Here is a 24,444-nt window from a genome sequence, read left to right on the forward strand (position 1 = left end):
GATTTGCAAAACCCTGAAATGGTTAAAAGAAAAGGCATAAAATTAAAGATATGCAATGCACTGTCGTTTTGACATTGCAGGGAACCATGTTAAATTTACAGGGTGCTTTTATTTAGGCGGATTTCGGGTGGAATTCGCCTAAATAAGACGTTTTGTGGGCAAACTTGAGTTTATGCTCAATTTCTGCTTTAAAAACTCACCAAAAAGATTCAGTGGGCACATACCCTTACTCTACAATCACTAACTTTAAGACATCAGCAGTGCCATACTGTGCTGATCTTCCCAGTCTATGGGTCATTTCAACCACTTTCCAAAAACCACTTTCTGTGATATAAAGAATATGTGTTACTAAGTGCAACTGGCCAATAAGACCACTTTTTATGTGGGCCCTTTGTCACCACATTGTAAAGACAATATTTATTTCCTCTACTTGCTTATATAGTGCCAATAATCCTACACCGCTGTACAAACATCATCATCACTGTCCCCATTGGGTCTCACAATCTAAACTCCCTATCAGTAGATCTTTGGAGTGTGGGAGGAAATCGGAGAGCTTGGAGGAAATCCATGGAATCACAATGAGAATATACCAACTTCTTGCATATGTTGTCCTTGATGTTTGACCTCAGGTCTCATATGTTCCTAACCCTCATCATTGCAAATTTGAAGCTGCCAAACTCAAAGTTGCAGCCCACGCCAAGAATAACCACCCACGAGTAGTTGCAATCAGCCATTTGTAGTCTGCATAGGAAGTAACTGGTTTGCACATCTATTTACCAACACTACCAACACATGTTATTTCCTATACAGCCTTCTAGATACTTTAACATAGAGTTGCTTAGAGAATCATGTCTGATGCAATCTTCATTGAAGATTGCACATGGACAGCAGACATCTTCGGACTTTCAATGACGGTTACTATTGGTTAAGATGCCGACATCTTAGATAGCTACGGATCAAATACTTGTTTGGCTGACATCCATCTCATCCAATCTCCATGTTTATAAACATGCATGTTTGGTCAACCATGTGGGCATGAATTTTCAATGGGAAGAGGGGAATAGGTCATTGCCAGGCACTGATAATGTGGGAGAATAAAAAAATCAAGCTTTGAAATATAACATGCCTGATCCACCATCCCTTGACACCATCAAATAGGGAAGAGTCGATTGCAAAATTGTTGAGTTCAGGTAACGCTTCTAAAATACTTATGGGGGTCTTAAGACTATGTTAATTTTGCTTTATTACTTTTAACTAGTATTGTATTGCCATCTTTTTACAAATTTTAATGCATTGCCTCAATGGCACCAATTACAATTAACAAAAATGAGGGCTGAGACCATAGTTGAATATCTAAATCAGTTACAATATCAGAAGACTTTGCTGTTCTAGAGGAAGGTATCAGAATGTGTGCAGACATACCGTATTTTCCGGCGTATAAGACGACTGGGCGTATAAGTGCGATCCCCCAACTTTTCTTTTTTGTCTTCCTATTCGCCGTATGTCGTCTTATAGGGCTGGTGACTAATGTGCCTTTCTCGTCTCCCGAGATCTCAGGATGAGATCTGAATCTGAGCATGCACTGCCCCCAACGGCCATTTTCCCGGAGGCCACCGCATCGCAGCAATGGAGCTGCCGGGGCCTCCGGGCTTTGAGGAAATGCCGGAGGAGCCCCGAATGACTCTGCACTAAGATACGCCGCTACCGCCGCCCCACAGCACAGAGCCCCGACACTGCATGAAGAGGAGCCGCCGCCCCACAGCACAGCACCCACACAGCACAAAGAAGAGCAGCCGTCGCTGCTCCCAGCACAGAGACCCCATGCTGCAGCTACAATTAAGTAATGGGGGATACTCCACTCACTTTCCTGTGAGACGCCCCCTCTTCGTCATCAGGACCACTCCCCCCCACCCACCATATACACATTGGTGCCTTCACCCGGCGTACAAGACGACACCCGGCGTATAAGACGACCCCCGACTTTTAAGAAGATTTTCAGGGGGTTAAAATGTGGTCTTATACGCCGGAAAATGCGGTAAGTCTTTTTCAAGCAGAGTGATTGTCACTGAAGCACAAGTGACAAAGCGGAGAGAATAGTTACTAGTAGTGTTGAGCATTCCGATACCGCAAGTATCGGGTATCGGCCGATACTTGCGGTATCGGAATTCCGATACCGAGATCCGATATTTTTGTGATATCGGGTATCGGTATCGGAAGTGTAAAATAAAGAATTAAAATAAAAAATATTGTTATATTCACCTCTCCGGCGGCCCCTGGACATCAGCGCGAGGAACCGGCGTCCGGCACGGCTTCTTTCTTCAAAATGCGCGCCTTTAGGACCTGTGGTATGACGTCCCGGCTTCTGATTGGTCGCGTGCCGCCCATGTGACCGCCACGCGACCAATCAGAAGCCGCGACGTCATTCCTCAGCTGAAGTCCTAGAATGAGCTGAGATCGATGTCTCATCGATCTTGTTCGAGACAGGGAGCCGCTGTGGAACATGGGTGACCGCCACCATGCTGATATCATCGTGACCCGGCGACTCTGGGAGCAAGTCTGCCAAGAGCTTATAGAGAAGTGGGAGGACCTCGATGTTCGGGCCCAGAATCAAGAAGGTATGTATACTCTGTTCAGTTTTCTTGATGCATTCTAAGTATTTTCTCTAACCAAGTTATGTTTCTCCTTTTTTAACAGGTGAGAAGATTGTTAAACGGTGGCGGTTGATTAGGGATCGCTTTAAGAAGGACTTCAATAAAGAGATGCGGGCCCCGAGTGGATCTGGAGGACGCAGGAGCAAATACAAGTATGCTGAAGCCCTGTCGTTCCTCAGGTCAACGATGGTGACACGAAGGAAAATATTACCCACCACATGTGATGATAACCAATGTTTTACATGTCTAACCCTCTTTGCTCTTTCAGCCAGGGCCATGCAATTACAGTATATTAATTGTTTGTTTTTCTCTTTTGTTCCACAGCACCGTCGGCAGCACTCAGGAGCCTGCAGCACAGTTGAATTCTTCTGGGGCGATCCCTCAGGAGGCCGCCACCAAGGGACACTTTGACAGTGCCGGCCCCTCTACACCTTCTCAGCCTTCCCACACATCGGATCCCTCTGTCCCATCCACGAGCGCTGGAGCATCCTGGCCGGTTCCATTGCATGTATCTGCTGGTGAGGATATAGCGCTTCCTGTACCCCACCCCTCTGCTGCTGCCACCTCTAGTACACCTGTAGCATCAGGGCGCCATCGGCAGAGTGGTCAGGTACATAATTATGCGCCCGAGTTCTTACACCTGAAAGCATCCTTCCAGAACAGTCTGAAAGTTTTGTCCGAGCAAATGGCTACAGGTTTTAACTTGATAAATAAAAGTATACTCGAGATGCATTCACTTCTGTTAACGATGCGTTCAGAGGCAAGAGAGTCACCGAACAACACTTTTTTACAGTCGGTACTTGAACAAATGGGCAAATGGAGACGCTATCTACTTCTCAGCAGATGCAAGTAATGGAATCCTGCCAGTTGACTCTAGCGCTCATTGCCTCAAAAGCAGATGCACCCATGCTGCAACTGCCCCCTCCTTCCTCCACTGTGTATCACTACCATCCTCCTGACCCGTACCACCAACCTGCCCATGCCCCATCCCACCAACCTCACCATCACCCACATCGTGCCCGTGCCCACCAGCCACAACACTTCCAGCGTTCCTGTGCCCCTTCCCACCAGCCACACTACCAGCCTCCCGCCCATGCCCCTTCCCACCAATATGATGATCCCGACCCATACCACTTCCCATCTACTTCATCTGTGCCTCCTCTCCCTGCCCACTACCAACAGCCTCTTTCACCTCCTTCCCAACCCTCTTCTCCACCCATCACTGCTTCTGCCTCCCAATCCTCCCAAAACATCACCTACACCCCTCCATCCTACCAAATTCCTAACCCCAATCCCACTTTCCTGTCCACCCGCTCAATTGCCTTCTCCACTCCTTCACCATTATTTATTGATCCTTCCCCACCACCAACACATTCCTCTCTCCACACTCCCACTGTCGAAGTGTCCCTATCCGACAGCATCTCCAGCACTATCTCCACCCTGACTTATTCCAATCTATAGTTTTGTGTGCTGCAAAATAAAGTTTATTTTTGTGTTTCAAATAGTGTTGAGCATTCCGATACCGCAAGTATCGGGTATCGGCCGATATTTGCGGTATCGGAATTCCGATACAGAGTTCCGATATTTTTGTGATATCGGGAATCGGTATCGGGATTAAGATTAATGTGTAAAATAAAGAATAAAAATAAAAAATATTGATATACTTACCCTCTGACGCGCCCTGGTCGTCACCGCTCCAACCGCCTTGCTTTTGTTCCGAAGAATGAGCGCGTAAAGGGCCTTCGATGACGTCGCGGCTTGTGATTGGTCGCTGAGCGGTCATGTGACCACTCACGCGACCAATCACAAGCCGCGACGTCATCGAAGGTCATTAACGCGCTCATTCCTAAGAATGACATTATATAGTTGACTTTTTATAGATGACATTTTATAGTTGAAATCCAGAACCAGCTGGTTTCACGATACAGATATGTTTCCCATCCACCGCGCCCAAGCAATTGGGAAACTGACACACTTCCTGGAATCAATCTGCTACTTCCAACCATGTCTGCATTGTGGGATGTGGAATGAAATCATCGTGCAGAGAGTCCCACAGTGCCTCACTATTCCAGAGATGGTTGAAATTCCCAGTCTGAACTGGAAATGTAGTGAAGACAGGGATTCTCCAGTAGCTAGAAATCTGTGAACAAAAGCAAGGCAGAAATTACTGCAAATTCAAAATATTAATCAATGAAAGTGCGCTACAAGAGTACATCCAAAAAGAATGCTTACCGAAGAGTGACCATCTGACGCTCAGCCGGTGTAATGGAGAATCTGCAATATATATCACTCCTTCTTATTAGATGTTCAATCCGCTCGACCAATACATCAAAGTTCTTCGCTTTCATCCGCACATAGCTGAAAAACTTCTCTGGGTCTCCTCATAGCTCCATGTATAGAGTAGAAAAGACTCCCTGCATCATTCTCTGTGCCGTGATGGGGTGGATCCACAAACGGCGGCGGCGCAGATGCATGATGCGCTATCTCTCTCGCTCCTTCTCAAGAACAATTGTTTTCAATTGATTCGCTTCCACGATGAAATCCACGTTGTTCTGCAGAATCTTCGCAATAATGCCGTCCATCTTGCTCTGTATCTTACTCCTCTCAAACCTGTCACTGATGGCCTGTAGGAACACTGTGTATATAGTTTTCAGGGGGCCAATCGCATTTTTAGCCTCTCAGGGGGCGTTTTTAAAAACCGGATCTGTCAAAAAACGGATGGAAAAATGGACGAAACGGATGACAACCAGATGAGACGGATCCGTTTTTTTGCCGGATCCAATATCCGGATCCGGCAGAAAACCAGATCCGTCTCATCCGGTTTTCACAAAATAAGCCAGATCCGGTGCTGCTGCACGACACCGGAACCGGCATGCGGCAAAAAACCTGATGTGTGACGGTAGCCTAATGGAGACTGCATAATGTGTGTGGAAATATACCAGTAGAAAACATGTCGACCGCACATTTTATGATGATGAAATCAATACAGTAATTAGGATTGAGACTAGGTTAGTCATAAACTATCATGGCTGCATGCAGAGGTATGCACAAAAATATGGCTTCCAAGCTATACCAATGCAGGATTATGGCGCATCTAGGATTTTATTCACCTGGTGCAAAGATTTAAAAGTACTTTCATATGGCAGAAAAAGTGCTCATAAAATTGCTCATTCGCAATCACTGGACCTTGCAAACATGCCACCAATCAGCCACCAAACAAGAAAATATCTTGCCCGTCAGCTGACTGGATTGTATAGACGGTCCTGAAATTATCATGGCAGCACATCTATCTGTGCAAACATCAAATCTGCTGCTGACAATTTCCAAACTGCAATTTACAAATTGTAATAACCATCATTGGGTCTTCATTCAGCTTGCATTAGCCCATGTAAATGGGGCCCTAAACTTGTTAGATCAATGATTGGTGCTAGTTATGAACAGACATCTGGTAATATAACCCTACCAGTGGTTTTCTGCCCTTGCACCTCATTGCCCCATTATGACACCCACCATCATGAGCATTACCCTCTCAATGATCACTTGAGAATAATAATAAATGTATTTTAATGGACATACAACAAGCCACAAAACAGAATAAAATCAATTAAAAACATTTGCCCCTGAGGAAGCCATAACTGTGTGACGATACGCATAGGGTCTGGCCCCTTTCCAATCCCCTTTGACATGCACAGATCTTGATAGTGTTTTGCAATAATGGACTACTAAGTTCCTTCACCACCATATGTATGGTACAAAGGGACCAGACCCCACGTGTATCACCACACAGATAGGGCTTCCTCAGGGGAAAATGTTTTTAATTTGAGTTTTTTCTGTTTTGTAGCTTGTTGTATGCTCAATAAAAATACATTTATTATTATTTTTGGGTGATCCCTGTTTTTTCCATACCGCTTTTTTTTTGTTCTGTAGAAAACACTTAAAATAAGCCCAATAGCAGCCTGCCCTGTTTGGGATTTTTGTTTGTTTCCAGACTGCACAACTTTGGGAAAATAAATCCTGTGGACAACCTTCCACTTTCATTGGTAAATTTGCTGTAGTTGTGCTAACGAGCTGCACATCATCATCATCTATGGGCCCCTAGGATCTCCAATGGCTGCCTCTATGGTGCCCATGCTCTTACTTAAATTCCTATAAAGATTGCAAGAGAGAAGATTTATAAGTATATCTACTGGACGGATAATGATAATGAGTGTAACGCTGTATACACTCATGAGTTGTGGATATGCCGTTTGGTAATGTTTTGATAAAAGTTTAGTGTAATCATATGTTTATATGAAAAAAGGTTAAGTAGAATTGGGAATGTCTAACTTAAAGGGGTTGTCTCATAAACGTTTGTTACCTATCCATGATCACTAGAACAGTAGTCCCAAAGTCCCATGTGTGACCACTGATCAGTCCATCATAGAGGTGGTCACGTACGTTCAGTACTACTACTAGTAACACTTTCGGCCTCCCAATCTTGGGATCGATCAGAGTCTCAGAAGTTAGACCCCCACATTTATCCTCTATACTTGGTTTATGATAAATTCCCTTTAATATGATTAAAAGTAAATTGTGAAACACAAGAAGGAGATAATGGCAACAGACCAAATTCCTATTATCAGTTTTCCAATACTTGGTTCAGTTGGTATTTGTTTCAGGACCTACCAACATTTCAAGCATTGTTGACAACCCTTTAGTGAGTGTCATAAGGAGATATGATGTTTATACATGGGTTTGCAAGAGGCTGGAAGGGATATCCCTGTCCCACTCTTCCCTCTTTTTATTTTTCATTTTTTCCCCTTTTCATCCACTCTGCTCATTCCTTCTTTAATGGAATTGTGTGTTTTTGTGTGGAATTATTTGCATTATTCTAAGATATTTGAAAATATTGCCTTATTATTATAGTGTTATTGTTCTCTTAATAAAACTTGACTTAATAAAAAAAGCATTAATGACGTAGATGAGTAGAAGAAAACGTAAGAGAAGTAACAGGACTGTAAACTAAACTGTAGAAATAAAGCAAAACACCTAAAATATATCCTAAATGGTTACCCAAACAATATAAATACACCTACAAAGAAAGGCACCACACACAGATAATATAAAAGTAATGTTTATTAATGACAAAAACAAGACCAAGCATGGTCATAAAAAGCCAAAACAGGCTTTCATTGCGTCGGGTGTGGTGGACTCCTGGACTCTCTCCATTGTTTTTGGTAAATGTATGTTCTTTTATGTATTATATTAGACACGTATTTAAGATGGTTGTACTTGGACATTGTGCATGTCGGTATATATGGCACATTTAGCCTTATCTATTAATATTCAACACATGCTTGTCCTTTTTGTATGCAGGTATTTATACATTTATTCTTTTGTTAAAAGTGTATAGCACTGGCTAGGAATCAATTAATAAGAGCCATCTTGTGTCCTTTTTCTCAAATTCTACCATCTTTTTACCTTAATGAGAGTTATATTTATACACTGGTATTTATATTTTATTATTAACTTCCAGGTTTGTCCATCTTTTTTCTGTGTTTGTTGTTTCTCACCTTTGCCTGTTTTGGCTTTTTATGACCATGCTTGAACTTGTTTTTGTCATTAATAATCATTACTTTTATATTATCTGTGTGTGGTGCCTTTCTTTGTAGGTGTATTTAAACTGTAGAAATAATAGACCTTATGATGGTCCATTATGTTTAAAGTTGGCTCCGCAATGTCTTTTTACACTTCTACCGTAGATACAAATCGCTTATTCGACAGGACATTTTTTGTTATCTAGGGATTTAGGGAAAGGACATATTGACAAAGATATATAGGCTTACCAGTATCATTCCATTTCAACTTAACAGCCAAGAATTCTTTTAATTAATGCCACACATCATCCCAACAGGGTAGGTCATAAACCTTAGGTTTCTTTAACTCTTCATGACTTATTGCTTTTTAGCAACAGGCTGATGGTAATTAAAACAGAGTCCATGTTGCAGTGTACTTGAAGCATCCATTCATTTTGTGCTTCATGTAGCTTTAATTAACTAAATAAACCAACCGATTCTCCCCTTCGGCATTCAGAGGCACGTTGCTCTACAGCGCTGCCAACTTTATATAATGCTCTTCGCATGTTTCCATACTGTAAGTCAGCATATGAAAACCACTCATAGCATAAAACTCTTCTTCACCATATAATGAGAAAAGATTTAATTCAGTCCAGGTAGCTTAGTGAAGTCTTCCATTGATGCCCAAGGTCCCAAGACTGAAGTCACAATCCAATTTCCATACAACTGGAGAAGTATAACTCATTAACTTTCCATAAAAGTTCATGGAAAAGTTGTCGCTTTAGGGATAAGAAAACCATTTATTTTTATCTTTAGCTTCTTTTACACCTTTTTTTTTTTTTGCAAAATGTTGCATGGGTTTTTAAAATGTTGCAGGAAGCTCTACAGTATAAGCAAAAAAAGTGTGCAGCACAAATAAATCAATTGTGGAGCAGGAATGGAGTACATCTGTGCAAACATGTTGTGACTTTTTAGGAAGTCGCAATTTATATATCTACCGCAAACATAGGGAAAACAAAAACCACACTTACAATGGTGAACATAACAGGAAAAACAGGCAAAAACATAAAATAAACTTAAAAAAAAAAAAAAAGTTTTGAGCCACTCAAAAAAATGCAAAACCCCCATGGGCAAAAAAAGGCGCAAAAGCAAAACTGGGCAAAAAATGTGTTTTCTATTCTCATGAAGATGCATTGAAGGGATTTGTGGTAAAAGTGTGCATATTAGAGCATGTTTTATTTATAAACAAATGATAAGTGTTTTCCTGTTATAGTTTTTAATTATTTATTTTATTTAATTTTTTGGGGTGTGTCAAATAATTGAAAATGGTGATCCTGGAAGTAGAAGAATTTGGAGCAAGTACTATATATTGGCACAATCCTGCCTCCCTAAAAAAGAAATTGAAGGAGGTAATTCAATATTACAATAAAGAGTAATAGTAGCATACACTAAAGTAGAGAATAACTATGGTAAGAATAATGGCTATGCAAAATGTCATATAGTAGATATAATTCATTTTACACTTTAGTAAATCCTATAACATACACCCGGCTTGACCTGTCATCATTAGTTTGGATTAGTGCATGTTGCACAAGGAGCATATCTACCACATCCACAAACTGTGAAGGATGCATTACATACAGAATACTAATGCAAGAATGTAGCAGAGTTCCGATCTGTGAGCAAAACAAACTTGTGTTCTTCTATGATCCTTTTGAACTCATCTGTTTCCTCCATCAGCATATCTCACATAACAGAAGTCCGAAAACCATATTGTGCCACCAATACCATCATATTGGGTGGGTACCATCATAACAATAGACAAAATATGCAATAAAGTACAATATACTGATCCATCTTACCTGGACCTTCCACTGCAGCTTTATTACAAAAATAAGGTAGAATTAATATCTATGTATATATGTTGCATATCATAAAATCTGCAGATATAAACCCAATACATTCATACATTTTCTGAAATTGTAATTACAAAAAAAGGGAAAATTATATTACTCAAATTATAAACATTCATGAAAACATCAGACCCTAAAGAATAATATGAAATTAATATAGAATAGAAGCACTGACATGTTCTTGTTGGCGTCATTCATTTTTGGTATCAGTTACATCCACAGACATTACTTGAAAATGGAAAACTTACAGAATGAGTCCTGATGGTAAAACACAATTGAATATGAACTGGTTATTAATATTACTCACAGGAAAGAGCAAGACAAAGCTCATCTGTAACATATGCTGGTAGTGTTACCTACAAGTTATCAAACCCCAATCGGTCATCTGAAGCACTAAATTCTGCATCTGTTTGTATCCCTTTCCTGTTTTATACAGTTCAACTACCTTTTCCCGTAGATCCGTTGACAGTTCTTTTGCTTTCCCCATGACTCAAAAACCAGACCCGTCAATGGCTGGATGAAAGATGCAAGAGTCTGGATCCCAGAAACTCGCTCAGCTTTTATGCACACACACACTGATTACAAGCTAACAGGTTACAGGTGAAGATGTTACCTTTAATAGCCATTCAAACCCATTTGTGTCAACTTCTGTGCATGTTATCAGGCCAAAATCACCAGGGTATGCTTGCTTTGATCATGGTCTTTGGATGTTTTGTTTTTTCATTATGATTTAAAAAGAGAAAACACAGTAGTTTGACAATAAATGGCTTCACCTAACCACTAACCATGAGTAGAGAAAAAGTTTTGGTGTGATCATTCATATTCTCTGAAAAAATGTTGCCAGGGTATGTAAACTTTTGAACACAACTGTAGCTGATGGCCAAATTCTCGTTAGATGGGAGAATTGATTTGCAGGACTCCCATCCATCAGCCAGGTTAGTAATCTGTGACTGCTGGATATGAGCTCTGTGAAGCTCCTTACCTCCCAGCATTCCTGGCTCTTCTAATAAGGAAGGACTGGTGTAATGTAGTGTATGCATAATGTCACAATGATGATGTTGGATCAGGCAACGAAAGAAGAGCTGGGAATGTTGGGAGGTAAGGAGATTTGCAGAGTTCCCATTCAGCTGTCATAGACTACTGACCTGGACTTGAGTCCTACGAATTGATTCTCCCATCAAAAATCAACAGCTTTGTCTCCCAAAAACTCAATAACACATGAATGTTCTGCTCGGCTTAGCATTAATGAGTTTTCAATAAGGATAGCTAATGGTAGTGGTTTCTCATTTTAAAATAAATGCACAATCCTTACCTTCCCAACATCATTGGGAAAAATCGTCGCATTTGGCAGACTTTTATATAATGTTTACGGGGGTTTTCAGTACTATCTAGTCAACCTTTGTGGCTTGCAAGAAACTAACGCAGAGGGGATCCCAAAGTTAAGGTTACCAAATTTCAATTTCAAATAGGCTGAAAAGTTGAACTGCAATTAGTCCTCATACAAGGGATCAAGAGAATGCCAAGAGTGTGCAAAGCAGTCATCAAAGTAAAAAGTGGCTACTTTGAAAAACCTAGAATATAAGACATCATTTCAGTTGCTTCACATTTTTTTGTTAAGTATATAATTCCACATGTGTTAATTCATAGTTTTGATGCCTTCAGTGTGAATGTACAATTTTCACAGTCATGAAAATACAGAAAAATATTTAAATGAGAAGATGTGTCCCAACTTTTGGTCTGTACTGTATGCTCATCCAGTAGCTATGGGGACCAGAATCCAGTCCGATAATTACCAAATAAGTTAGTGAAGTATTATTTCAAATATCACAAAAGTCATCCTAAATCCAGATAGTTAGGGATGTGAAATAGAAGGGGTCCAACATAAAAGAACAACAGCTCACCACACTTGTAATGGCTTCATCTAGCATGCTTGGCAACTTGAGCAGATCAAGTCAATATAATTAAGAAAGAGAAAAGCTGGCACTTTGTCCTTGAGAAAACGCCATATTTATTGTATCGTTATTCCATAAGTGCTAAAACCACTGAACGAGATTCTTACATACTCAAAGCGTTTCGGAAGTAAACTTCCGTATTCATCATAAGGGACTTTCATGAATAAGAAAGTTTAGTTCTGAAGCATGTCGGATGTTTGAGGATCAGTATTTACTGGGTTTAGCATGTATGGAATAAAGTTTCCATAAACACAGAGTTTTTTCAAGAAGGATGTCTTTTCTCTTACTCTCTTACATTGAAATAGAAAGGGGCCCCATTTTCATCTTGGCTGTATAGTCAATGAAGGGATGGTAAAACAATGGGACCAAAAGGGCACTATTCCCTTTAGCTGTCAGAATGAGATGTCACGAACCAGTATCTAACTATGGTGCTCCATTTTTTCGATGCAATTCTACTAGTTGTATTATTGCACAAACAGTAATGAAGTAACATTCACAAAGCTGAAAATTAAGGGATACACTGAAGTTTACAGCCACATTATATTACTTCATTTCCAAACTCTTCACGCCTATCAATCCAAAAACAAAAATGCTGTTTTGCATGAGCCTCCTATGACAGAAGAAGGATAAAGAAGAAACATGTGGCGATGAATAACAGCTGACATGAAATGTCTTTTGATACATAGTCAATATTCCAATGTGACATCTTTGTAATTACAGTACAATGTTATATGGCACTTTCCAATTCACAAGTGCTTTACAATTATACTTCAGCAACACTCGTACAGCCACTTCTGCCAATTCAAAACCACCTCCAGCTGGGAAACTGGGACAAAGTACAGTAAGCTCAGGAGGTTGAGGATTAGGAGCACGCAACCGAACCTGTTCTCTGATTCTAGGATAAAACAAGCTGGAACAAAATGCAACGGTCTTATTTTAGGAACATGGAAAGAACCTAAGACAACATCAAATACCGTTCTTATGCCTCATGGGGAACAGTGCCAGCAACAAATCCTCAATTGCGGCTGCTAGAGCTAAAGCAGAACGATATATTAACAGCTTCTAAGTGATGAAACACTACTGGTAAGACAAGTATTGGACAATCACATCTAACAAAGCACTTGTTGAAGTTTTCTTAGTAACTGTGTGTCAAATTGAAGTAGAAGACCCTTTACGTTTGTGACAAGGAATAAAAAAAGACACTGTTTATAGATGAATTAAGGTTCCCAAAAACAATTTTTATCAACAAAACATAATGTTCTTGATAGCCACAAGGGAAAGCTACAAAAGCACAAATTTCATATTCCCCATGTTGATCCTGTAAACTCAGTAGAAAATAAATAGCATTTGTTTTACAAGTTTTTTGGCATAAGGAAATCACAAAATTTGATGCACTGCATAATTGTGGAAAAATGTAGCAGCATCTACTCCTAAAGAGGAGTATCTAACTGCTACTCATCTTGCCACAATATCAATTTATGGCACACCAATAGCCCAAGAATGCACAAACTTTAATAAGAGGCATATAGCTCTTAATATATCTGGAGTATCTTGCTCTAACAGGCTTTTCACAGTCTTCATAAATCCCTCCTTCCCACACGTATCTTTCTGTGACCCATGAACATGGTACTATTCAGACTGCTTCAATAACTATTGTTAAACTTCCAAAAAAGGGAACATTTTTTAATATAACGAATAGTCAATGTAAATAGGGATGGGTGAACCAGTGGAAGTTTGGGTTCTGGTACCCCACCCTAATTTTATTTCAAAGTTGGGTTCAGGTATCAGAACAGTACACGAACTTCAACAAGAACCCGAGCCCCATTGAAAATAAAGATTACCCAAACTGGAAAAGGGAAAAAAAATTCTCTTTCTTTATCTGGTCTTACCACAGAACTCCGAACATTGGTACGGACTTCCGGGGAAAGTCTGTCTTTGGCACACTCTACAGTAACTATAAGATACAAACGCTGAACTCGTAAGTGTTGGGTTTGCCCATCTCAAGTTGTAAACTGAAACATTTCTAAGTGGTACTCCATTAAGCATAGGCTATTACAACCATATTTACAACCTGGTTACCTCCTCTATAACAGAAATGTCTTTAGCTGTCCCTGTATTAGCATTTCCTCCATCTGTGCTTTGCACCAGGAGTTTCCATTCCAAAGGCTCTCATACACATTAGATAAAATTCGACTGGACTATTTTTGGTGGGGGGCAGTTGACTATCTCCCAACGCTAGGTGAATTTCAATGGCCTATACCTTTGTTCTTCCCGGAGATAATCCAATGCTATAGGAGTCTGACAATGGCTGTCTTAGGCTAGGTTCACACTGCGTTCAGTGTCTCTGTTAAACGGACTACGTTACACCGCGGCATAACGCGATGTAACGTAGTCCGTTAACGCCGCCATTGAATGCAATGTCGGACACATCGCTAGCACATGCCCACAATGGGCATGCGCTAGCGATGCGTCTGACATTGAGTGAAGGACCCGAGAAGCGGGCTGCAGCATTTACGGGTCCATCACTGCTAGCACAGATGGAGTGAGCAGATGCTCCATCTGCGCTAGCGCTGTGCCAAAGTTGGCACTTGCGTTAAAGAATAGCACAGTCCATTTAACATATGCATTGAATGGACTGCACTAACGCAGTGTGAACCTAGCCTTATAGAGGACACAGGAGCGCTCTGCCACCCCGACAGTTGCTGTGTATGGAGCAGTCAGGAGAGATAATGGTCTACCGATTGATCATTCAGTCTACAGCTATCTAATCTGTATTGGTGTCTTAAGATAATGGAAACAGGTAATGACAGGATAAAGGCTACATGTCTCTGGAAATTATAAGCTGGGAAAAACTGGTGCACAACATATGAAATGTTGGCATCTTTGGAAACCAATGACATTCTTCTCCTGTTTAGAAAAAGACATAGCTGATTTTTCTTGATCTACTCTAAAATTGCATTCTCTTAAAAGCCCATGTGGAAGATCTATACTGATGAATGCTTAATTCAATATGACTAAACAGCAAGTTCTGAAGGGATCAATGGTAATTACAGAATATTCATGGGAAAAAAAGCAGTAATTGGCCAGAGCGATGTGGCGTGAATCATGAGGTATGTGAGTGGTACATAAGGGATTGTACTTGCCAAGGAAATGTAAGATGCTGTAAGAAAAAAAAGACCATGCCGAAACAATATAATACAAAGCCACAACAAAGATAAGTGTATATAAAATGTAACTAATATCAAAAGGTACAAAGCCTATGCCAGGTCTCTCTACAACTGTACAGTATGTGCATTCACCGAATTGAAAACCTGCCCTTCTCACCTATGGAAATCGGTTCGGAGGAAGTGGGTAGTTAGCTGGCATTAATTTACAAATCACAGCAATCTATAAGGAGATTTAGGAATCCGCAGGTAGCTTGTTTTTCACCTGTGTCTAATTTTATTGTCAACTCATGTGAAGGTCAATGTAAAATGCATTACTAATGCATTAGAGAAGAGAATCAAGAGCGCATTGCCAGCAGTGAACCAGAAGAGAAAGAAGTGCAAGGGCTAAAACTCTGCTGTAGAAGAAAGTAAACAGATGATTCAGCGAAAGTGGCAGGCGGAGAGATAGATTTAACAATGGCAGCTTTACAAAAAGTCCCAAGAGTGAAAGGAGAGAATAGTTCTAAACCTGACATCTAAACATGATATTAATGTGGCTTTAAGAAGCAGGCCGGTTACAAGTTTATAAAAACTTCTGTTTTTCCCCAAATTTTGACAAATATTAAAAAAAAAAATCTAAATTTATTCTGGGTTATCAAATGCAAAAAATGTGGAGATATCATTGAAACTAATCAAGATGCTACCTTCACTTTTTGAGGTGCCTTAACAATAGAAGCTGAGATCTAATAGGTTGATGATGAACTCCTCCGCTTGTTATTTCCAGCTTTGTTAGTTTTGGTCACGTTTGTTAAAGCCTTGCTCAACCTTAGTGTAGTTTTTCAAGTTGCGAATTAAACTCTCAAGCTTGGACATCTTTATTCTAGGAGTTATTTTTACGCATTTCAAGCAGCTTGGATGTACTGATATCTACAATACTTCATAAAAAAAGAAAGTCACAAGTCCAGAAAGTAATATTTCCTGTAGAGTTAAGGAGGTATTGAATCACTGTTGGGTAAATCCACCAACAGATATGGAAATAGAATTGTAGGCCAATAAGGCATTGACTAGCATTGTGACAAAAATGTTGCCTTTGGCACAGTTTGTTTTTAATGGCCTTGACAGCGGCTGTCTGGCATTGTTTGCTGAAAATAAGTCTGGATCATTGGACAGGGAGCAGGAACTAATTACAAATTCTGTCATTTATTTCCAATGGATATTCAGAACATTTTGGAAGAAATGAATGAGAATGCAATCATTGTAATGAAAATTTATGAAAAATATTGCAATGTAATTAATGTAATTAGCACATATCCATATATCTTTAACAAATCTAGTACATAAGTGTTCTTCTTTCTATGATACCTTTAAATGACCTTTAATTAGGACTGTGTGATTCAAAGTTATAATATAATATAATTGCCTATTCCTTATACGTAAAATTCCAGTTCTGAATTACACTGGATAATGAACTGCTCACATATGTGCTAGTATTATACTTTTCTTAAATCCATTATGTGGGTCGTTATACACATCAAAATTGATTAACGGTCGGTGAAATTACTAAGGGACATAATAATGGGACTTAAAATGGGTGCAGTAATACAATGAGCTCTGGAACAATAACGTTGGCGTCAATGATACCTAAACTAATTGTTATGATCAACAGGCATGAATACTTTGGAAGATTTGTCAGGCTGAGTAACATAAGATAACCTGATAATCTAAAAGATAACTCACAGAGAGAGACATTGACATGCAAAATTTTATGCAAAATGGCCATATAGTTGCAAATGAGGAACCAAAGGAAGCACTGAGACCCCACCGATTCAAAAAATGAAGGCGCTAAAGTGCACCATTAAAATGTAGGACTCAGTGCACATGAGCAATAATAGTCTTAGTCATTGTCTATTGCAATTCCAAAGGTGTCTAAGCACAGGGGTCATAGAACTGGAGAAACAAATGAATTATTCTGCGCTGCCATGGAAAAAGAAAAATAAAGGATGCCAGGTGGTTTTATTCATCAACACATTTTAAAGTATATAACATCTTCATCAGGACAGATCACGAGCAGCACAGAGGTCGGCTATCTCCAAAAGTCCCCTAGATCAGTGCTCCCTAACTCCGGTCCTCAACAACAGGTCATGTCTACAGGATTTCCTTAGTATTGCACAGGTGATGGAATTCTTGCCTTTCCAGGTAATGCAATTATCACCTGGGCGATACTAAGGAAATCCTGAAAACATGACCTGTTGGTGGCTCTTGAGGACCGGAGTTGGGGAACACTGCCCTAGACCATATATAAGCAGCTGGTCAAAATTGCTGTTATTGTGAATAGTTAAGCAAGTTGAAGATGAAATTATCTCTAAAAGGCCTAAAGTTAAAAATCACACATTTCCTTTTTATTTTAGGCCCCCAAATTTTTTTTTCATCTTACACATTTGAAAAACTACAAAAAGGAAAATGGGCCAATGCAAAAGTTTGGGCACCCTGCATGGTTAGTATCTAGTAGCACCCCCTTTTGCAAGTAGCACAGCTTTTAAATGCTTTTTGCAGCCAGACAAGAGTCTTTCAATTTTTGTTTGAGAAATTTTCAAAGTTATCTCCAAGGGTACCCAAAATTTTTCATTACTAACAAACTTTCCTTCCTTGCTATCACTAAAACCTGGCTCACCCCCCTCTGACACAGCCTCTCCAGCTGCACTTTTGTATGGTGGATTCCACCTTTCCCCACCCTCACCCCAGCAGCAAGCATGGTTTTCTCCTGTCAGATACCTGCCCCTTCAACCAAATCCCACTACCTCCCTCCATTACTCTCACTTCTTTTGAGGTGCAATGTGCGTGCATCTACTCCCCCTCCAACTGGCAGTCTTTTACTGACCCCCAGGACTAGCAACCACCTGCTTCGACCACTTCACCATCTGGCTACTTAAATTTCTTTTCCGCTGATATCTCCACTATTGTCATGGGTAATTTCAACATCCCCATTAACATTTCCCACTCAGCTGTCTCTAAGCATCTCTCCCTTCTTCCATCAGTCTTGTTCAATGGTCTTCTGCAGCTACTAATAAAGATGGCCACACACCGGGTCTCATCTTCACCCACCTCTGTTCCCTATCTAACGTCTCTAACTCGCCTCTTCCTCTTTCCGACCACAACCTACTTGCATTCTCTTCCTTTCCCTCTCTAAGTCCACAAGCCCATCTCCAAAAACTGGCACACCCTCGCAGAAATCTCAAACACCTCATAAGACAAAGTTTTTGCCTAATATCTCCACAGTCCCTCCTCATAACTACTTACCCTCGTCCACCAAAACCAGCTTCTCCGCCATTACAGAAGATCAACTTTCCTCTCCAAATCACATCTTACCACCTGTGAACTTGACCCAATCCCATCCCACCTCATCCCAAACCTCATTACAGTCTTCATCCCAACCCTAACCCATCTCTTCAACCTGTCACTAACTGCTATCTTTCCTTCATGCTTCAAGCATGCCTCGATCACACCCATCCTCAAAAGCTCTCCCTTGACCCATCTTTTCTGTCCAGATATTGCCCCATATCAATTCTCCCCTATGCCTCAAAACTTTTGGAACAACATGACCATTTTGATCTGACCTCCCACTTCTCCTCCTGCTCCCTCTTTGACAGCTTGCAATCTGGCTTCTGACCCCACCATTTCACTGAAACTGCCCAGACTAAAGTTACCAATGACCTACTAACTGCCAAATCGAAGCAACACTACTCCATCCTGCTCATCCTCCTGGACCTGTCATCTGCCTTCAGCACAGTGGATCATTCAAACTTACTACAGATTCTCATCTCTTGCCATGACAGACTTGGCTCTATCCTGGATCTATTCATACCTAACAGACCGGATATTCAGCATCCCCCTCTCACACACCACCTCCTCATCTCACCCCCTAACTGTTGATGCCCCCAAGGTTCAGTACTAGAACCCCTGCTCTTATCCATCCACACTTTTGGCCAAGGACAGCTCGGCTTTCAGTATCCTCTCTATGCTGATGACACACAGATCTACATCTGTGGAGAAAATATCAGTTCCCTACTAACCAGAATCCCACAATATCTGTCGCTATTTCATCTGTCTTCTCTGCTAGATTTCTAAAACTTGACATGGGTCAAACAGAATTCATCATCTTTCCATCATCTCACTCAACTCCCCCATCAGACCTATCCATCAAAGTCAAAGGCTGCCCATTTTCTCAGTCCCACAAGCTTGCTGCCTTAGAGTAACCCTTGACTCTGATCTGTCCTTCAAACCACACATCCAAGCCCTTTCCACTTCCTGCCGACTCCAAATCAAAAAGATCTCCCAGACCCACCCATTCCTCAACCAAGATTCTGCAAAAACACTAGTGCATGCATGCAAGATCTCCTGCCTCGACTATTGCAACCTCCTGCTTTGTGGCCTCCCCTCCAATCTATCCTAAATTCTGCTGCCTGACTAATCCACGTGTCCCTCACACTATTCTCCGGCCTCTCCCCTCTGTCAATCTCTGCACTGGCTCACCATTTCCCAGAGACTCCAATTCAAAATCCTAATTTTGGCATACAAAGCCATCCACAACCTGTTTCCACCATACATCTATGACCTCATCTACCATTACCTGCACGCAACCTCCAATCCTTACAAGATCTCCTTCTCTGTTCCCCTCTTATCACTTCTTCCCACAATCACATACAAGACTTTTCCTGTGCATCTCCCCTACTCTGGAATTATCTACCCCAACATATTAGACTCTCGCGTACCGTGGAAATCTCTCTTGCGACAAGCGTACAACCAACAGTAATCCATGTTCCACCAAACTGCTGCATAACCAGCTCTCCCCTCTCCTACAGTATTCTCACCACTCCCTTGTAGACTGTGAGCCCTTGCAGGTAGCTTCCCCATCTCCTCCTGTACCAGTTAGTGACTCATTTTGTTCAAGATTACTGTACTTGTTTTTGTTTTTGTACCCCTTTTCAAATGTAAAATGCCATGGAATAAATTGCACTATAATAAATAATAATAATCTTTAACTTTAGCACTTTTAGAGATAATTTCATCTTCATCTTGCTTAACTGTTCACAATAACAGTAATTTTCACCAGGGAAGCCAAAACTTTTACATGCAACTGTACAGAAATTCTCCCTTAAATGGGTGCTCCTGTGTTCTCTATAAGGGCTTATGTATATGATCAATTTTCTCATACAAGTGCTATCCGTGGTTTTCTTTGGGGCGGTGCACAAGTGTGATTTTTTTTCCTCCAGCTAAGTGGTCAACGGAAAAACACATGATACTGTAGGCCAAACCAATCAATATTTGTGGGTTCATCTGACAGTCTAATGTGCATGGAGGTCTGTAGAATGGCATTATACATGTACAGCATGCCAATTTACACATGAAATTATGCTAAAAATACTGTGTAGAGAAAGCTGGGGAAAAAGCAGTGCAAATAGGGTCTTATCCAACAACTTAGTTTTTGCAAAAAAACGTATCAACCAAATGCACTGTTTTTTACATCTTTTTACTAGCACTTGCGGATTACTGTGATTTTTTGAAACTGAGTGTTTTTGGTTCTACTATGCTCTTTTGTGTCTTCAACTTAGTTTAAAAACAGACTATTTTAACCTGATCCATTAAAATATGAGCTTGGAAATGTTGGTCAGCTGCTGTGAATCTATGGGTCGTCGGACTGATTTTAGATATGGGATGGAGAATTTGTGGAATTGTTCCATGCTGCTGAGGACTGAAGACACCAGATGCCAGGAAATAATATTCGACGCATTATTCGACGCGTTTCGAAGTACAACACACTTCTTCAGGAATTAATTGCATAGGCTCTGTGGTTAGTTCCTGAAGAAAAACTATGTTGTACTTCGAATAAAACCACATGATATCAGATGCCAGGAAATAGTATCATGCAGTTTTATTAAACGCATTTCGAAGTACAACAAACTTCTTAAGAAACTAACCACATAGCCTATGTAGTTACTTCCTGAAGAAGTGTGTTGTACTTCAAAAAGCATAGAATAAACTGCATGATACTATTTGCTGGCATCTGATGTCTTTAATCCTCAGAAGCACAGAACAATTCCATAAATCCTCCATCCTAAAGCTAAAAATACTGAAAATTCCAACTTAATGTGAGCAGAGCACACTGTAGATAGTTCAGCATTTCTGCTTTTCAGACTAGCAAATATCGGGATTATTAAGCTCTGGTTGATCTGAGCACTGCTTGCTGAACTTATCTGTCAGTGGTTGCACTTTGGAAGATCAGTTTAATCTCATCTGCCTCCTGAGGACTGAACGGCCTCCCCCGCCCAGCAGCACACGTAAGCCACAGTCGGGAGTGATTTCTCTTTCCTGTTATGCTTAATTAAACCACCTTAAAATGGTTTCTGTAGCTAAATCTATACAAACCAGCCAAACAAATAAATCAATATAAAATGATGTGGCAAGAAAAATGATGCACTGCTAAAGAACTGTACCACGCACTGTTGTCAATAAGGGGTCTATATGAAATATCTGACTGTAAAGCCTCTGATACATAGTTAATGAGGCTGCAAAGTGACTATTGCTGCCATGGGAAGGCACTGTACTTCACCGCGTGTGCAAACTAATGGGCCTGTTCTATGATGATCGAGACATGCATCAGCTGACTGTAGCAAAATGTCACGCTGTTACCAGATCAAATCATGTAAATGCAAGATTCTAACAACGCGTCAGGCAATATCTTCACTAGATATTACAAAGAAACTATTAAAATGTTGCCTGGTCCCAAGATCCTGATCATCAAAAACAAAAACAGCAGGGGCTAATTTCAAGAATTGCTTCCCTTCACTTTAATAGGAGATCGACTGCAATACCAGAAAATGGCCACTGCACAGTGTATGATGATATAGTTTACCTTCAGCAGCTGCTCAACCGGTTTACAGCACGGTGGTGCAGTCAGGTCTCAGACCAATAGCTATCTGATATTGACACCCGAACTTATGGAAAGGTCATCAATATCAAAGTCCTGACAATCCCCCCAAATTATGAATATTTACTGAACCACAGTTATGTGAAACAGCAATAATGCCCTAATTCTCCTATGCCCTAAAAGAACCTGAAGACCTACCTCTTCCGACAAGCCTACAACCTGCAGTAACCACCAAACCGCTGCACAACCAGCTCTACCCTCACCTATTGTATCCTTATCCATTTCTTGTAAATTGTGAGCCCTCGCATCCAGGGTCCTCTCTCCTACTGTACCAGTTATGACTTGTATCGTTTAAGATTATTGTACTTGTTTTTATTATGTATACCCCTCCTCACATGCAAAGCGCCATGGAATAAATGGCACTATAATAATAAATAATAATATCCACTACCTGCCAACCCAAATACTAAAAGCAGATAGGATGTTTGACTCCTTCGAAGTAAGGGCATAGTGAAGATACTTGGACAAGATGGAACAGGTAATTCTTGGCCCATGTAGGATTTTAGGTGGCCATACACATTAGATAGCTTGTTTGGTAAACGGTTATTTCTTGCTTAATCTTGACTGAGATTTATAGAGTTTTCATTGGGGAGAGCAGATTATGTAGCTGTCAGACACTTCTGGAAGTAATTTATCTTCCATTAGAATAAAGGATTCAGCCTAGAGATGAGCATACAAATTCAAAACAATTTGAATTTGATTTTAAATTTCACAAATCCAAGAAGTATCGTTTCTCCTTGCGGAGAGTGACATGATAAGCATGTCGAGGTGAGGAGACTTAAAGCTGCAATGCTCCTCTGGGAAATATGCAAATTGTCTCTTCAGAGAGGAAGAGGACTAGAACTCTAGTGCCACCTATTGGAAGTAGCAATCCTAACAGTCAATGTCTTTAACGAGCCTTGTCACATGACTTAGGATAATAGCCAAACTTTGACAAGGGGCAGTACCCCGAAACACAGTGTCTGCAAATTAAGATTCTGGTTTGGCTATTATCCCAAGTCATGTGACAAGGCTCGTTAAAGAGTTGACATTGACTGTTAGGATTGCTACTTCCAATAGGTGGCACTAGAGTTCTAGTCCTCTTCCTCTCTGAAGAGACAATTTGTAAATTTCACAAACAAATTTAGATTCAAAAATTTTTTACAATTTGATTTGCTTGAATCAGCAAAATGCAGGACTGCTCATGGCCATTTCGATTGATTTTTTTAGGGTTGAAGAGGGGTTAAAATAATAAAAAAAGGACACTTATCTTGCCCATTTACCAATCCTTGCAACGCAGCTCCAAATTTTGGCTTACTTCCTCCCTCAGGACTTCTTGTTCATCTTTATTCTTCAGTATCTCCAATGCTGGAGGTGGCAAACAGTGATGAAAAATAAAGACAGAGGGAGGAAGCAAAACAACGGAGCGCTAGGCGGAAAGCTGCAGCACTAGGACAAGTTAGTATGATATAGTTTTATTATTTAGCTTCTACATGTACTAATGTTCTACAGTTTTAAGACCTTATAAAGTAATTAGATTTGCATCAAATAAATTCAACACAAATTAATTTCCTGGATGAATTTGAGGAAATTTGTAGATCCAAATTTTGAAAGATTTATTCTTTTATCTCTAGGTTGGGCATGTCTACATTGAACAAGTCCAACTTTCTCAATGTGTATGATCACCAGCTGTTCTTCATTGCCAAATGTAAAAAAAGGTGTGTCATGAACACAACATTGTGGGTTACAGTTAAATTAATGACAATATGTACATCTGGTGGAGGAAGGTTGAACTTGATGGACCTAGGTCTTTTTTCAACTTATGTAACTATGTTGTAAAAGGTCTTTCCTAGATTGAAAAAGTTTTTCTTGTAAAAGTCATAGAAAAATCAAAGCATATCTTGATATCAGTCTGGCATTGAATACAAGCTAAACAGTGCATGTAAGGACACAGCGCAGAACTAACAAAATTAGCAATGCTCTACAAGGAAGACTGTCACAATCAGTCAGCCATCAATAAAAGTATTGTATCATAATGTGCTGCTCATACTTCATGGAAAAATGAAGAATTCTCTATATTAACCATGTTGTAACAACTTATATAGAAAGTATAGCCTAAAAGATAATATTCAATATAACCTTGGAATTTATTGATTTTAATCCCTGCTCATACAAATCCAGCAGGAGATTCAACTCAGGGATTGAGTATTTTCGTTAAAAATGCAAGATCTCTCCATAAGATGCAAAATCTTATATAACAGTA

At 40.3% G+C, this 24,444-nt stretch overlaps 1 protein-coding gene across 10 annotated transcripts in view; it reads right to left on the bottom strand.

The window, feature by feature from the left end:
• AGRN (agrin) overlaps positions 1-24,444 on the bottom strand; it is a 626,510-nt gene that overhangs the window by 268,562 nt on the left and 333,504 nt on the right. For 5 of the 10 annotated variants that reach the window (XM_069742172.1, XM_069742175.1, XM_069742174.1 and 2 more), the window contains one exon: positions 10,069-10,086. The exons of the other annotated variants lie outside the window; for them this stretch is intronic. In XM_069742172.1, the coding sequence (XP_069598273.1) occupies positions 10,069-10,086 (18 nt within the window). The remainder of the gene's footprint in view (positions 1-10,068; positions 10,087-24,444) is intronic. 10 annotated transcript variants of the gene reach the window in all.

Source organism: Ranitomeya imitator, chromosome 10, assembly GCF_032444005.1.
Source record: "Ranitomeya imitator isolate aRanImi1 chromosome 10, aRanImi1.pri, whole genome shotgun sequence".
In the NCBI taxonomy this organism is placed as follows: Eukaryota; Metazoa; Chordata; class Amphibia; order Anura; family Dendrobatidae; genus Ranitomeya; species Ranitomeya imitator.